This window comes from Scardinius erythrophthalmus (genome assembly GCF_964197995.2).
Source record: "Scardinius erythrophthalmus genome assembly, chromosome: 7".
Lineage (NCBI taxonomy): Eukaryota > Metazoa > Chordata > Actinopteri > Cypriniformes > Leuciscidae > Scardinius > Scardinius erythrophthalmus.
In genome coordinates this window covers 37951551-37966913 of record NC_138227.1, presented here as the reverse complement: position 1 = coordinate 37966913, position 15363 = coordinate 37951551, and the positions used below count along the sequence as shown (strand labels likewise).

At 35.8% G+C, this 15363-nt stretch overlaps 1 protein-coding gene across 3 annotated transcripts in view; it reads right to left on the bottom strand.

The window, feature by feature from the left end:
* Nucleotides 1-15117, bottom strand: part of mre11a (MRE11 homolog A, double strand break repair nuclease) — a 43070-nt gene extending 27953 nt beyond the window's left edge. Inside the window, exons 1-7 of one of the 3 annotated variants that reach the window (XM_081369827.1) lie at nucleotides 15028-15117; nucleotides 14689-14734; nucleotides 14103-14235; nucleotides 13081-13241; nucleotides 6473-6560; nucleotides 5638-5779; nucleotides 1143-1257 (exon numbers count right to left, since the gene is read on the bottom strand). In XM_081369827.1, the coding sequence (XP_081225953.1) occupies nucleotides 1143-1257; nucleotides 5638-5779; nucleotides 6473-6560; nucleotides 13081-13241; nucleotides 14103-14235; nucleotides 14689-14711 (662 nt within the window). In that variant the 5' untranslated portion in view covers nucleotides 14712-14734; nucleotides 15028-15117. Of the gene's footprint in view, nucleotides 1-1142; nucleotides 1258-5637; nucleotides 5780-6472; nucleotides 6561-13080; nucleotides 13242-14102; nucleotides 14236-14688; nucleotides 14735-14825 lie in introns of all 3 variants that reach the window. The other 2 variants (XM_081369828.1, XM_081369829.1) reach the window with 2 other exon arrangements.
* Nucleotides 15118-15363: the final 246 nt, after the last annotated feature.

Below are 15363 nucleotides of genomic sequence, written 5' to 3'. Positions count from 1 at the left end.
AAGACATCAATATGTGTCTATACTGCATTTTGTATTTTGTATGTTTGTTTCTGGTGTGTGTATTATATGTTGTTAAAAAGTTAATTAAAAAAAAAAAAAAAAAAAAACAAGTGACCAAAAAGCCATTTAACTCCAGCTCACCACTGGTGTCGCCAAACTGCTCGGTCTCCAGAATGTTCGTGCGCATGGGTCAGAGTTTGCCTGCAGGTGCGCAAATTTTTCCATCAAGTTGTTTTAAATCACAACTTATGCGTCAGAAGTGGCATACGCCACTTTTACTCTTTCAGGGCCGTGTGTATGTGAGAGTAAGGACATTTTTCTGTAAGCCCCAGAGTGCAAGGGAAAATAGGCTACTTGTCAGTTAACTGTCTAAAACAAAACTTTATACGCTTAAGGTAACCACTATTAACCACGTAATATGTCTTGTTTTTAACATAATTATTGGAGTAAACAGACATGATATGACTGGTTCTTCAGTTAACCGTCTAGATCTCCAGCTGAAAATACACAGGTCAATTACACATTATGGACCATGTAAATATTGTAGATGCTCAGTGTCATAATCTCCTGACTTCTAAATCATCTAACTACGTGACAGTAATTTATTTGCGTTAAATTATTTTAACACGTTAAGGATTTTGAATTAATCGCATGCGTTAACTCATTAACACTGAAAGCCCTACTATACAAATATAACAACTTAAATTTGACAGGCATCTATGGACGGAGTTTGACGTTGTTTGCATTCTCATTATGTCCTGTTGTCTTCTTGTATCAAGTTTCATGGACTTTTTTTTTAGAAGATATAGATGAGCCCCCAGAAAATAATTGGCTTATTTCATTTTGTCAAGAGGATCTTTAGGTTTTACAAACATACAAAGATGAAATTAAACATGGCCAATGTTTCTTCAGACCTCAAGGAATCAGAAGGAAAAATACTTTAGCCAATACGATTTGAAAGTTATAAGGTAATAGAAGATGTAAATTTGAATATTATAGCACCACCTATTCTCAGATAGAGATATGAATGTATGCTTGAGGAATGGGTAGGATATGGGACCATTCCACCATGTCTGCGCTCGCTAAGATGTTCTGCTTATGCCTTAAATAACTAATAATAATACTTTAAAAGAGACCCGAACCTGTTTTGATGGATGACAAATAAATTGAACCAGACATCTTCATCCTCTCGTGGCCGAAGCATTGTCACCTGGTTATTGACGAACATCCGGTAGAGTCTCTCATCTGGAATGGAACCTGAAAGTACAATACACTTCATTCTTTAAAATGTCCTGCAAAATTTCTAAAAACCCTTTTATGGTCAAAATAATATGATAAGAAATGTAGAAAACACATAACCACACCCAAAAAATATTCCTACAGGGATGCTTTGAATAGAACTGTCTAAATGTAGAAAATTATTTTCTGGTAAGTGAAACTTCTGACACCCCATCAAAACTCATGTATACATTGGACAAATAAAAAAAATGATCAATGATTCAACCTGATCTGACTGTGAATAAACACTTGAATTTGAACACTTGAAAGTTATTGTCTCATTTAAGGAGACTATTAAATCAAGCTGGTTCAATCATCATCACATTGGATGACAACTTTTTATATAAGCTTTTATATAAGCAATAAGCTTTGTTTGTGACCGGCTCAAGTTGCTCAGGTTTGAGTGATACAATGCAATTTACTCTACGTGACCAATTCAGTTACTAAATATAATGAACTGAATAGCAGGCTAGTATAGGTAAATATCACATTTTATACTAAAATAAATTTCCTTAAGTAGCGACTAGTATTAGACTCCTTTATTAGACTATGCAAACAATAAATGCGTTTTACTGGATTCAGCACATCTTGAACTTATGTGTTTTTGTTGGATCTGGCAGGTTTAATAAGGATGTTCTTATCCAGTATGTGTCTAGAAGCAGTCCTGGCTGTTGTAGCTGTTTAAGGAGTTTTAATGATTTCCACACTGGTTCCTTTGCTCCATCGTAGTCGTCACCAGCAAAAAAAATCCCTCTCTACAAATGCATTGTTTGGATATTTTCCCGCTCTAGCTGCAACATGACGCCTGTGCAAATAGATCTTTAAACGGCAATCACATTTTCTAGTATCACATTTCTTATTGTTCCTAATTATGCAAATTAGGCCGATTAATAGGCAGGCGCAAATCCAGGCAGCTAAGCGTTGTTGTGGAACATGTGACACTGGCTCTTGCAGCAAGCAGATTGCCAGTTCTCCTCTGCCTGCTAACTTTTTGAAGAGGACTACCTGGTAACTTCCCAAGAAATTATAATTTTTGTGTTTTAAAGTCTTGCCTTTTTAAACATTGAAGCGCACGGACTAAAAAGTACCCGTGTCTCTCAGTCTCTCAGCACGCGTATAGTATACTCTTTCATGTCTTCCTAAGCATAAACGGAGATATTCACACTAGGGCCATATCGAGTTTGTACGAAATAAAAATCTTTTTTTAAAGGGGTGGTTGATTATGATTTCACTTTTATAACTTTAGTTAGTGTGTAATGTTGCTGTTTGAGCATACACAACACATGCAAAATTACAACACTCAAAGTTCAAAGCAAAGGGAGATATTTTCTGTTAAAGAAATTGCTTTTAAAGAAATTGCTTTATGTCACACCAGGGATCTATTCGCACAGGTCAGGAAAATTCAAACTCCCTTTCAAGCCCATAAAGGAATGACAAAAGACAAGTATGGAATTAGAGGCAGGTGGCAAGAATACACCATAGAGCTTTATGTAAGCACTAGCAATGGAGAACAACCTAACAATGACCCAGTGGAAATAGAACCAGCAATTTTAAATGAAGAAGTTATATGGGCTCCTGGCTTCGACTATATCCCAGCAGAATTGTTGGGGCCGATTCCACCTGCAACAATCAAAGAAATTTACCAAAAGATCTGGGAAACCAGGAACTGGCCAAAAGATTGGAAAATATAAGTTTTCATACCGCTACTAAAGAAAGGCGATGCAAGGAACTGTTGCAACTAATAGCCTTTATTTCTCACAAAAGCAAAATCCTTTTAAAAAGTATAAATCAGCGCCTACACCCAATCATAGAAACAGAGCTACCTGACTCGCAGGCTGGGCTCCGCTGAGGTCGTGGCACACTTGACCACATCATCATTGAAAAATGAAATGAATATCAGAAAAGCGTCTACATGTGCTTCATTGACTATAGCAGGGTTTCTCAAACTCGGTCCTGGAGGGCCACTGTCCTGCACAGTTTAGCTCCAACCCTAATCAAACACACCTGAGCAAGCTAATCAATGTCTTCAGGATCACTAGAAACTCGGGATCACTAGAAACTCACAGCTAGGTGTGTTTGATCAGGGTTGGAGCTAAACTGTGCAAGGCTATTGACTGTGTTGAACATGACAAGTTATGGAAGGTACTTTAGGAACTGGGAGGAACTGACCCAGTTGATAAGATCGCTTTATATAGATCATGAAGCAGTTGTCCGAACAGTGTGGTGATACAGAATGGTTCAAAATTGAAAGGGGTGTAAGACAAGGCTGTGTTCTCTCCCATTTGTTTTTAATCTTTATGCTATTTCAACCTTATAATAAAAATTCAAAAGGAAAGTGAAAAGATGGGACCCCTGAACATCAAAAAGACACAAAATGTGTCAACAGCTGGAACCGGAGCAATTAAAGTGACCATCAACGGATAAGGTTAAGGATTTCTGCTTCTTGGGATCTATGATTGACCAAACCAGCACACCTGAAATAAAGCACCGAATTTCATTAGGACATAATGCAATGCTGACATCAACCTCTCAACCAAATCAACTCACAAAGAAGTCAGTGAGGATCTGTTGAGCTTACTTTTCCCTTTGACACCAAATCCTCTACCATCATCTCTCCTTACTCTCATCACATGATTAAATGAAATCTGACTCCTGTTGCACTCTGCTTTATAGAGCAGAGCTTTTAGATTATAATTGAGTCCATACGACGAACAACCTTATAAGTCCCAAAAAAAAAAAGAAAAAAAAAAAAAGAGATAACCATGTGACATGAATGTATGTGTGCCACTTTGAGGCTGTTAAAGGCCACTTTGTACACAGAAGCACTTTGGGGGATGTGTTCGTGCGACCAATACTCTCTATTCTAAACATTAAAATAGTCTCACGCAGAAAAAACGTTTATGTCCACTAACGAAAAATGGAGACGCCGGTTGCTTTCATGTCCGCTGCGGACATTAATAGGCAAAATCTCAGCAAAAAAAGGAGAGCAAACATGAACTAATGGAAGGACAGAGCAAGTAAGTCTTTTAGGGACGCTGGGAAATGTGAATCGGAGAGGAGAGCTAAAACGAGGAAAAAGTCCACCGAAAGAGGTGAGTGTAAGAACCGTATATGTACAAAGTTATTCCACATTAGCTGGACATATACCGTTCTTCCACATTCCAGATATGTAAATTACTCTAACTTTTTATTTTTAAGATTGACACTGAAAAATCTTCTCTCATAAGAATTGGGAAGCTTTTGTTGTCTATCTTCAAGTAAAATAAAAATATATAATATGATGCTCACAGTCCAAATAAAAAACAAATTTATTATTCAAAATTTGAAAATATGGACTTATATGGTTCTTTGTCTCAAGGCTTCAATTGTAGCATCCGTTGTTTACCTGAACTAAATGTTTTTTTCTCTAAAAAAGTAAAATGACAGTGGGAGAGGTGCAGCGGTGGGCAAGTAATGTAATCGGTGTATGGTAGAATTCCGCAGTAAGCATTCTAAAGGCCCGTACACACCGGGACGAATATCGGTGCGCGTTATTCGCCAGCGTTTTTCAACGCGTTTTTTGTGTTCACACCCAAGCGATTTTCGCTGACGATGAGCCGAGTGAACATGCAAATTCATTCCCTGACATTAGATGGCGCTTAATACCACTCCATAACAGTTCTGTTTTATCAAGATTTTTGTAGTCGCTGTCGCGTTTGTCATAGTTCTTTATGTTCCGACACCACCGAGACCAGCAGCTCTACATTCATCTTGCCTTGCATCTTCCTCGTCTTATTTCTTCCCGGCAGTGTTTAGACGCTACTCGGCGTATATCTTCTTCGCCGTTACACGTGTGCTCGACAAGACCGTTTTGTGTTTGAGCGCCCCCAAGTTGTGTTTTACTGTAACTTCAGAAGCTCCAGACACGTGAGCAAAAGCGCCAATCTCATTGGTCGGATAGTTTTTGACGCGGCACGTCAAACCAAAAAAACAAACCTGAGGCGTTTTTTAAAAAATTACGCTTTTACGCGTGGCGTTTTTCGCGTCGGTGTGCACACTCACATTGGCGCCCTTTGTTTAGTCACGAGGCGTTAAACGTCTGCGAATATCGCGCGCGAAATTCGTCCCGGTGTGAACAGGCCTTAAGAATGAAGCATGACTTCCCCCACTGATCACATGTTTCCTGTGCCAGAGCATGCCTTGTGGTCCTGCGTGGAACTGCATGCAATCACAGGATCCTTTTCCCTTTGATGTGCATTCTCAAAGGCCACATCTGTATTTTCCCAATGTTTGTTTTATTTCTATTTGTATACAATGTGTAGATAAATAACTCTTTATTTGATGTAACTTCCACCTCATTGCTGAATATTATAAACTTACCAATGCCATAGAGTGCAATCCTGGTGTTTCCTTTCTGCAGAAGAACTGGACTGACCTCAAGTTTCTCCACTGAATGACTGCGGCCAAAATGATTGACCAGACCAGCACAGCTTAACAGGTCTATAGCACATAGACCATCAGCCTGGAACACACATACAAAGCCAAAAAAAAAAAAAAAGATTGGAAGGAAGAAAGGAAGGAAGGAAGGAAGACACAAAATTGCTTTATCAATTATCTAATCAACATTTATATTGCATCTTACTGACCAATTTAACACATAAAGAAAGAAAAATACGCAATTAGGCCTACTTTCTACAGCTGAGAATCAGAAGTCCTCATACTGTTTTGAGGTCTGCCTAACTTCATTTTTCAGTTGTTGATTAGTTTACATTACATTTTGGTGATCAAATATGAGTTTTAAGGGATAAAATTATTGACTACAGGGGGACTTTACCACAATGCTACACTGTATAACCAAAAGCATGTACTGCAGACATGTAGAACCCTCTGGTGACTGAGCGTGGAGGATCATGAGCAATTAAAAAGTATTACAAACTATTACCGCTGATTTTCACCAATCACTGCTAGTTCCACATAGCAACTATCAGAGCCAATCAATAGGTAAAAACAAAATATTGGTTGACCTGTTAGATGCTGCATTCCCCAACAAAAGTAATTTCAAGTTTTATGTGCAATATGCAACAGATAGTTCATGGACATGGACTGCGGGCTGTCCGTAAGCACGCCTGAGGCTGCATTACCATGTGCACACACTACCCATTCAAAACCCAATATGATAATTTTAGTGAACTAATAAATTGATATATTCTCTTACCCCAGTTGGGTCATCATGGTTACCATGCACACTGAAGACAGGGATGGAAATGTTGAGATTATCGTCCAAGTAGTTCACCCATGGAAACCTGATAAAATAACAAAAGGACATCATGTGTCTTTGTGTATGTGTGTATCTCTGTACATTACATTAGGGAAGTATTTTATACTGAACAAACTGTCATCATTCATCAAACTTTAAATTAAAATTCTGATCATTTATTTGAGGGTTGGTTGACATAACAGAAGCTGTTTGTGCTGCTTAATGTGCTTGAGCCATAGTTTCTCCAACGCATTACTTACAAATTCCTGTTTGGAGCTCGAAACTTATGGACTCCATTGACTTTCATTGCTGAAACATTCTTAAAATCTTATCTTATTGTATGTCCTTGTCTGACAAATCCAATTTTATTATTATTATAACCTTTATTTTACCAGGAAAAGAAGCACATTGAATCTCTTTTACAAGAGCGTCCTGGACTGACAGATACTGTACAGCTCGTTTGAGTTTAACAGATAACATCCATCAATACATACAAATATACACACACAAGCAAATCCAATCAAATTTCAATATCAATACATAACTAGTTAAAACATCTACAGCCCTATGGCAAGCCGTTTTAACATTTAATCATTTCAACCGACTAGTATCTATTTTCATGCTACTAGTACTTATTTTTTAGATACTAGTATTTATTCCATTAACCCTCTGGGGTCTAAGGTGTTTTTGGGGTCCTTGAGATGTTCTGACATGCCCTGACATTTTTGCTTTTTTCAGTTGCTTATAAACATATTAATGGCAAAAAAAAATTACACACTATTTAGCACAAACAGGGCTACCATGAAATGTGAGCAACAAGAATGTACATGTCTGCATTTTTGAGAGAATAATGTTTATGCGTGGTTATTGAAAAAACTAAAAACTAAAGTTTCTGAAATAAGGCCATAAAACACATTCTAAATATGTGCCAATAAGACTTTTGTCTAAAATATGTCATCGCCTAGTGTTTTTTCTTCAAAATGAAGTGAAAATCACCCTGTCTTATCATTCACATAACACAATACATTGATTTGAATTTTGCAAAGCACTTTCTGTTTGGAAAGGCCATATGCGGAGTGGGCGTCAACGGTCATGTATATGTAGTGGTTCACACCTGAGGAGACAATGGGGCCTGCATACTTAATTAGCCATTCATTCAGGTGAGTCACTGAGCCACAAGAATGCAAGCGCAACAGTTGGAAGCATCTCAATTCTTTTTTATTTTTCCTCATATTGTGCTTGCAATTTGGCCTATAATATCCAAGGAAAACATGTCTAGTAATTGTGCAGTTAATTCTCATACTGTATTTTCAGTTTTGGAATATTTATGTGCTCCCCAAATTTGTCAATAATAAAACACAATAAAAGTTATTTAAAGAAAAGGCTTATATTTACCTTTTAATAGTTTGTTTACATCTACCTTGTAAATATATTTTTTTATTAAAAAGGTTACAATTACAACAACAATTCAAGTGTAATCTTTCTTTGTAAAAACTAAAGTATACATTTTATCATACATATTTCAAAGTTAAGGATTTGATTGATTATTTGATAACTTTATTTTTGACAAAACATATTATATTTAACATAAGCAAATATTGGCAAACAAAAGCTTATTTGAGGTGGCAGATATTTTACATTAAAAATGTATAATTTATCCAAAACTAATCAACGAAATGTTGTCTTTCATATGTCTGTAACATAGGTCTTTCATTTTTATTATAAGAAATATAAATGTTAATTTGCAGTTTAAATCCAGGAAATGTGTTAATGAAAAAAATATTAAAAGTAAGATACAATTGATACAAAACGAAATTCGTTTTAAAGAAAGGATTTGTACTTTCTGTTTTGAGGTCTCTGTGAAAGTTTGAAAGCCTTTTAGTGATTTTTTTAGAGCGCTCGCGTCCATAATGGAGAACTGTCACGTAATATTGTTTTTTCCTCATAAATGCGAACACGAAAAATAAAAGACAAAAGACTTTTAAGTAAAACTTACTTCGCTCTTCAATATGCTGCCGTTCGTCGTCTGAGTTACAATCTTCCTCTGAGGAAAAGGTGCATTCTTCCTCGCCGTCCAGAATCATCTGAAGGGAGTCTTTATTACCGGAGAAGCGTGTCATACTCAAAACGCGATGAACTATCAGTAAGTCTGATGAAGAAACTTTTTATGGCATTGATCAGGGGGCGGGTGCGCTGCATACTAGATCATCTAACGATTTACATGTGAATCGCGCCGGGGGCGGGGCGGCCGCAGCTGATTATAGAGATAATGAGGCAGAAAGGAAAAACGGTACCTCTCCTTGCTTTCAAACGGATTACATGAGTTGAAAACATTTGTTTTTTATATAAATTACTTCATTTAAAAGAGGAGATTTCAAGCTTCATAAAGACATATCTCACGTGCCTGTGTGAGAAGTATTCGCTGAGTTATGATTCATTTTCGGACGCGTTTCAGAATGGACTACACGGACAGAGAGAAGGCAGAACTCGCTTCGTGTTTATTTTTCTTTATTTGGCGAAAAGCACAACACTTTGTTTTTATTGTGAGTGTACAAAAAAATAATACACACTTAACAGGATAGATTGATGTATAACACAAGCATATAAGATAAAAATTAATATTTTTATTTTATTATTTTTTTGCACTCATACGGAAAAAAACGAGCCTATCGCGCCGGCGCGATAGCCGACCTCAGGGGGTTAAGTACAAGTACTTATTCATTAGCTACTAGTGCTTATTCTTTAGATACTAGTGCTTATTCTTTAGGTACTAGTACTTATTCATTAGATACTAGTACTTATTCATTAGATACTAGTTCTTATTTGTTAGATAATAGTACCTATTAATTAGATACTAGTACTTATTAATTAGCTACTAGTACTTATTCAATAGATACTAATATATATTTATTAGATACTAGTACCTATTAAATAGATACTAGTACTTATTCATTAGATACTTATTTCAGTAGTGACTAGTAACTATTATTTTGTTACTAGTAACAAATACATTTTTTTGCCATTGACTTCTATGGGGATCTGTCATTCAGATATCAACTATTCGGTTCTGACTAGTATGTATTCCAATTGTGACTAGTACATATATATTAGATACTAGTAGTTATTTATTAGGTACTAGTACTTATTTTTTACATACTAGTACTTATTCATTAGATACTACTTCTTATTCATTATATACTAGAACCTATTAATTAGATACTAGTACTTATTAATTGGCTACTAGTACTTATTCAATAGATACTAGTACTTTTTTATTAGACACTAGTATCTTTTGTAATTGTTACTAGTAACTATTCTTATTTTACTAGTCACAACTGCTATTTTACTAGTCTTATGTTTTGACTAGTCAGAACGGCCACTGTAGAGTTCAATTAAAAATCTTACTAGTAAAATAAAAAATCTTACTAGTAACATTTGGAATAAATACTAGTATCTAATAAATAGGTACTAGTATCTATTGAATGAGTACTAGCAGCTAATTATTAAGTACTAGTATCTAATTAATAGGCACTAGTATCTAATGAATAAGTACTAGTATCTAATAAATAAGTACTAGTATCTATTTAATAGGTACTAGTTTCTATTTAATAGGTACTAGTATCTAATGACTTAGTACTGGTATTTATTGAATACATACTAGTATCTAGTAATAGGTACTAGTATCTAAAAAATAAGTACTAGTACCTAATTAATAACTACTAGTATCTAATATACATGTACTAGTCACAATTGGAATACATACTAGTCAGAACTGAATAGTTGATATCTGAATGACAGATCCCCATAGAAGTCAATGGCAAAAAAAAATATTTGTTACTAGTAACAAAAGAATAATTACTAGTCACTCTTGGAATAAGTACTAGTATCTAATGAATAAGTACTAGTATCTATTTAACAGGTACTAGTATCTAATGAATAAGTACTAGTATCTAATAATAAGTACTAGTAACTAATGAATAAGTACTAGAATCTAATAAATAAGAACTAGCATCTAATGAATAAGTACTAGTATCTAATAAATAAGCACTAGTCACTATTGGAATCAGTACTAGTATCTAATAAATAAGAACTAGTACCTAAAGAATAAACACTAGTATCTAAAGAATAGGCACTAGTACCTAAAGAATAAGCACTAGTAGCTAATGAATAAGTACTAGTACTTAATGTAATAGATACTAGTATCTAAAAAATAAGTACTAGTAGCATGAAAATAGATACTAGTCGGTTGAAAGGATTAAATGTTAAAACGGCTTGCCATAACAGCCCGATGTTTCATTCTCCAAATCTTTTAAAACTACTTTGAAAATGTCCAATGAAACCAGCTCCCTAAGTTTCAACGTACTTTGCAAATTATTCCAGGCACAGGGAGCAGCAAATTCAAATGTCTTTTTCCCCAATTCAGTACGTATCACTGAAACAGACAGTAAGAATAATTCCTGGGACCGTAGGCTATAGCTACAAACATACTTTTTACAGATGCAGGTATAAAGATATGAAGGAAGTAGACCCAGGATAGATTTATAAATAAAAACATGCCAGTGTTTTTGTCTTCGGATGGACAAAGCAGACCATCCAACACACAATGATGAGTGAGGGTTTTAAGATTTGTTATGAACCTCAGTGCACCATGATAAACAGTTTCTAAAGCATGTAAACACTGTGAAGATGCATGCATATATATAACATCACCATAGTCCCATACAGAAACAAAAGTGGCTGCAACGAGCCTCTTTTTTGCCTCAAAGGAAAGACAGGATTTGATTCTATAGTAAAAACCCAATTTCACGTTCAATCTTTTCACCAGTTGTTGAACATGAGGGCCAAAGGAGAGAGCGTCATCAATTAAAATCCCAAGATACCTATACTGAGACACAAGTTGAATCTCCGAACCATGGGACGTAGTAATAGGTAGAAGATTATGAGGGATTGATTTTGATTTAGAAAACAACATGAATTTTGTTTTAGCAGCATTTTAAACTAGTTTTAATTACTAATTAATTTAATTAATTAACTTAAGTTACGCTGAACAATAATAAATGCAAGCTGTAACTGAGAGAGAGCCAGATTGGGAGTGGATGCTGAACTATATATAACTGTATCATCAGCGTAATAATGAAAATTTACATCATGAACATTTTGATTAATATTATTTATATATAAAGTAAATAGGAGTGGTCCTAGGACTGACCCATGTGGCACACCTTTAGTTACATTGAGTGAACCAGAGATAAAACCTTCTGCCTGTACACACTGAGTTCTGTTTAAGAGATAGTTATTAAACCAACCAATAGTATGTTTAGATAATCCAATACTGGACAAGTCGTTGCATCAGTAAGGTATGATCAACAGTATCAAATGCTTTTGATAGATCGATGAATAAGGCTGCACAGTGTTTTTTGTTATCAACAGATTCAATAAAATCATTTAGTACTTTTAAGGCTGCCGTAGTTGTGCTATGTTGTTTTCTAAAACCAGATTGAAGATCAGACAGGGTATTATTAACAGACATAAAGTCCTTTAATTGATTGTTGACAAATGTTTCGAGGACTTTGGCCAAGACTGACAGCTTGGAAATGGGCTGGTAATTATTTGGGCGCGTGGGATCTCCGCCTTTAAACAGGGGAAGGACAAAAGCTGATTTCCATATTAGTGGAATTTCATTTAAGACAAGAGAAAGGTTAAAAATATGAGTCAGAGGTGGGGCAATAAAATCAGCTGCTAGCTTTAAAAAGTAAGGTTCCAATTTATCAGGACCTGCCGATTTTGAAACATCTAAAGATTTAAGGGCTTTGCACACCTCAGAGATTGCAATTGGTGAAAAGTTGAATGATTGACTAGACATGAAGCTCTCTGACTGAACAATCGAAGGGTTCACATGAGCGCCATTAATTGAATCAAACATAAAAACAGAAGCTATGAAGTGTTCATTGAAACAATTAAGCATTTTTACTTTATCAATGATTGTTTGAGAGCCCTTATTAATACATGATGGAAGTTCTATACCTTACTTATTTTCAGTTAGTGATTTAACACTTTTCCAAAATTTTTATAAATTGTTTTGATTGTGAGATGTTTGTATAAGAAAATGCTGACTGCAACCGTGCATGCATTGCGTAATCGCCTGAAATCAAGCCAGTCTGACCTTTGGTACAGGGTGAAGGGTCGAAATAATCCTTGGTTTTCTCCATCCTTTTTCAAATATGCTTCATGAGCGCAACCTGGCATGGGCAAAAGCTAGGAAAACTGAATTTAAATTCAGACTGGCATGATTTCAGGCGATTATACAATGCATGCACGGTTGCACGGTTAAATTTTGTACTTGCTTTATGTAGTTAGTGCCATACAACGACAGTTCACATTGACCATGGCTGTCGATAGATAATATTTCCCTCCCCAAAGCATACCTAGCCCACATTCACGTCCACATCTAAAACAATGCCACATACACGTGACATGAGTGTGAGTAAATACTAACAATTGTCATTTTGGTTGAACTTAAGTAAGCAATGTTTCTGACCAAGATACCAAAAAAGCTTGAGTCTTACTTGCTGTGGCTGAAATTGACTGCCTGATCACTGATGATTTCAAAGACGATTGGCCGGTCACCCATGCAATACTTCCTCATCACCTCCATGCAGCTATGCATAGTTTTGCGGGATGGTTTATTGTCATGGAACAGATCCCCACCCAGCAAAACGAAGTCAACCTGAGAGAAAAAGAGAGAAGCACTATGAAAAACAAATGTCAGTTGAAGGAGAAAAAGCATAGAGTGTATACTGCACATTATACAGATACAAGCATCTGTGCAGAGAGGCATCTATGAATCAGGGTTGTGCGTGAATCAGAATTGAGAATAATTTTTAAAAATTCCAAAATTATTGAATTTAACCAACCCATGTCCTGGAGTACCCCCAACTGTCTCCCTAATCAAACACACCTGATTCAACTCGTTAGTAGAGACTTTAAAGTCCTCTTGTGGTGTTTATACATCGATGTGGTGTTTTAATGTGCTTTAAGACAAACCATATGTAAATTTATATGTCAACACCATTGTTAAATATTTTCTTCTTAAAAGTCCAGTGAACCAAAGACAGCCTCAAAAACACGGTTTGAAATTGCTGGTGTTTCTGACGCCACAAACTATCTTGTAACCAATCAGATCAACGTGCAGGCAGGCTTTAGCATATCATTAACTATAACCGCTCTGAAGCATTGGAATCATGACAAGCCGGGTCATCCTGGTATATTTTTCTGTTGCTATGAAAAATCGGGTATTTAGCAATATAGCGGGTGAACGGGGCACGTTCCGGGACTGATACCAGCAATGTTACTAGGTCCCCATCCTGGGATCAAACCTGGAACATGTTTGTGTTCACACAAAAGGCAAGATAGCAGTTCTATGGCAATTTTCTGGCATCAACACTCTGTGTGAAAGTGGCTTTAGATTCTGAATATTGGAAAAGGGGCGATTTTTGTAAATTTGTGTAATAATTTCATATAAACTATGTAATTAATATAAAATCACCTCAAAGTCTCAAACAATATGTACCCATTATTTAATTCCCACCTCATTTTGCACAGCTTGTTTCATGATCTCGTCAAAGGTCACAAACGTGTCATTTCCTCTAATGGCATCCTTCTCTAGATAACCTAGGTGAATGTCAGTGGCAATGAGGATCTTGAATGTGTCCTCATCATCACTAAAAAAAACAAACACAAAAAAACATTACAACATTCAAGAGGAACACTGGAACAGAAAACTATTAAAAGGGTCTTGTAAATGAATTGTAGTGTCATGACAGCTACAAAAAACTTAATAAACTGAATAAAAACTTAATCTGCAATAGTCAGACCTACAGTTTATGTGGTTCCAGACATTTTCATTTACTTTTGAGCCATCATGTGAACAAAGCTAGCTGAATTTAAGTGTCACAATCACTTGTCAATCTCTGTTGACAACTGTTAACAGATCCCTGGTTAAAGTTGATCCCTGTTATTTTTCTAGGTAGAACAATTATTATTATTTTTTATTTACTTCTGTTTTAACAACTGTTAACAGATCCCTGGTTAAAGTTGATCTCTGTTATTTTTCTAGGTAGAACAAAACAAACGTTTACAAAAATATATTTTTTTTACAAAATAAATGTACTCACATGGTGTTTCCAGCTGATGTCATACTGAGATAACTGCACTGACACACTGAAAATGATGATGATGATGATGAAGTAGGGAAACAAAAGACAGATCTAAATATGTTGATGATGTTGACCAACAGATTTAGTTATTATACCTATATGCTTATGCAGAGAAAATGTACAGACTGTATGCATATTTGCATGCCTTGGCTTAGTTAGTCGGCTCCTAAACACGCGTGTTGTTCACACAGAAGAGCAGATTTGATTATAAAAACTTTACTTAAACAAAGCTGCTGCTAAGTGTTTTAGATGGGATTTGTTCATTAACAAATCAAAGCAAAAGAAAAATAACTTTACCTCCTCTTTTTAACTCCTCACAAGACAGTCGTTCACATGCAAGCAATCTTCTCCTCCCACCGCGGAAGTCATTCGCTTCGCTCGCGGGAAGGTTTCTTTGAATCCTGGGAAATGTAGTTTATACATTCATTCGGTGCAGGCGAATTAGCCGCACAAAAAACTATATTTCCCAGCGTCAAAACAAGTTGCGTATTAGAGAAAGAAATCACGTGTTGAAAAACTGTGGAAGAGATATGGAAATTAATGTCATTACAGTTAATAATATATTTCAGAATGCACAGAAACAGTTAAGGGTGTATGATATTCTTCTAAAATATTTAAGAAATACAGAGTTTT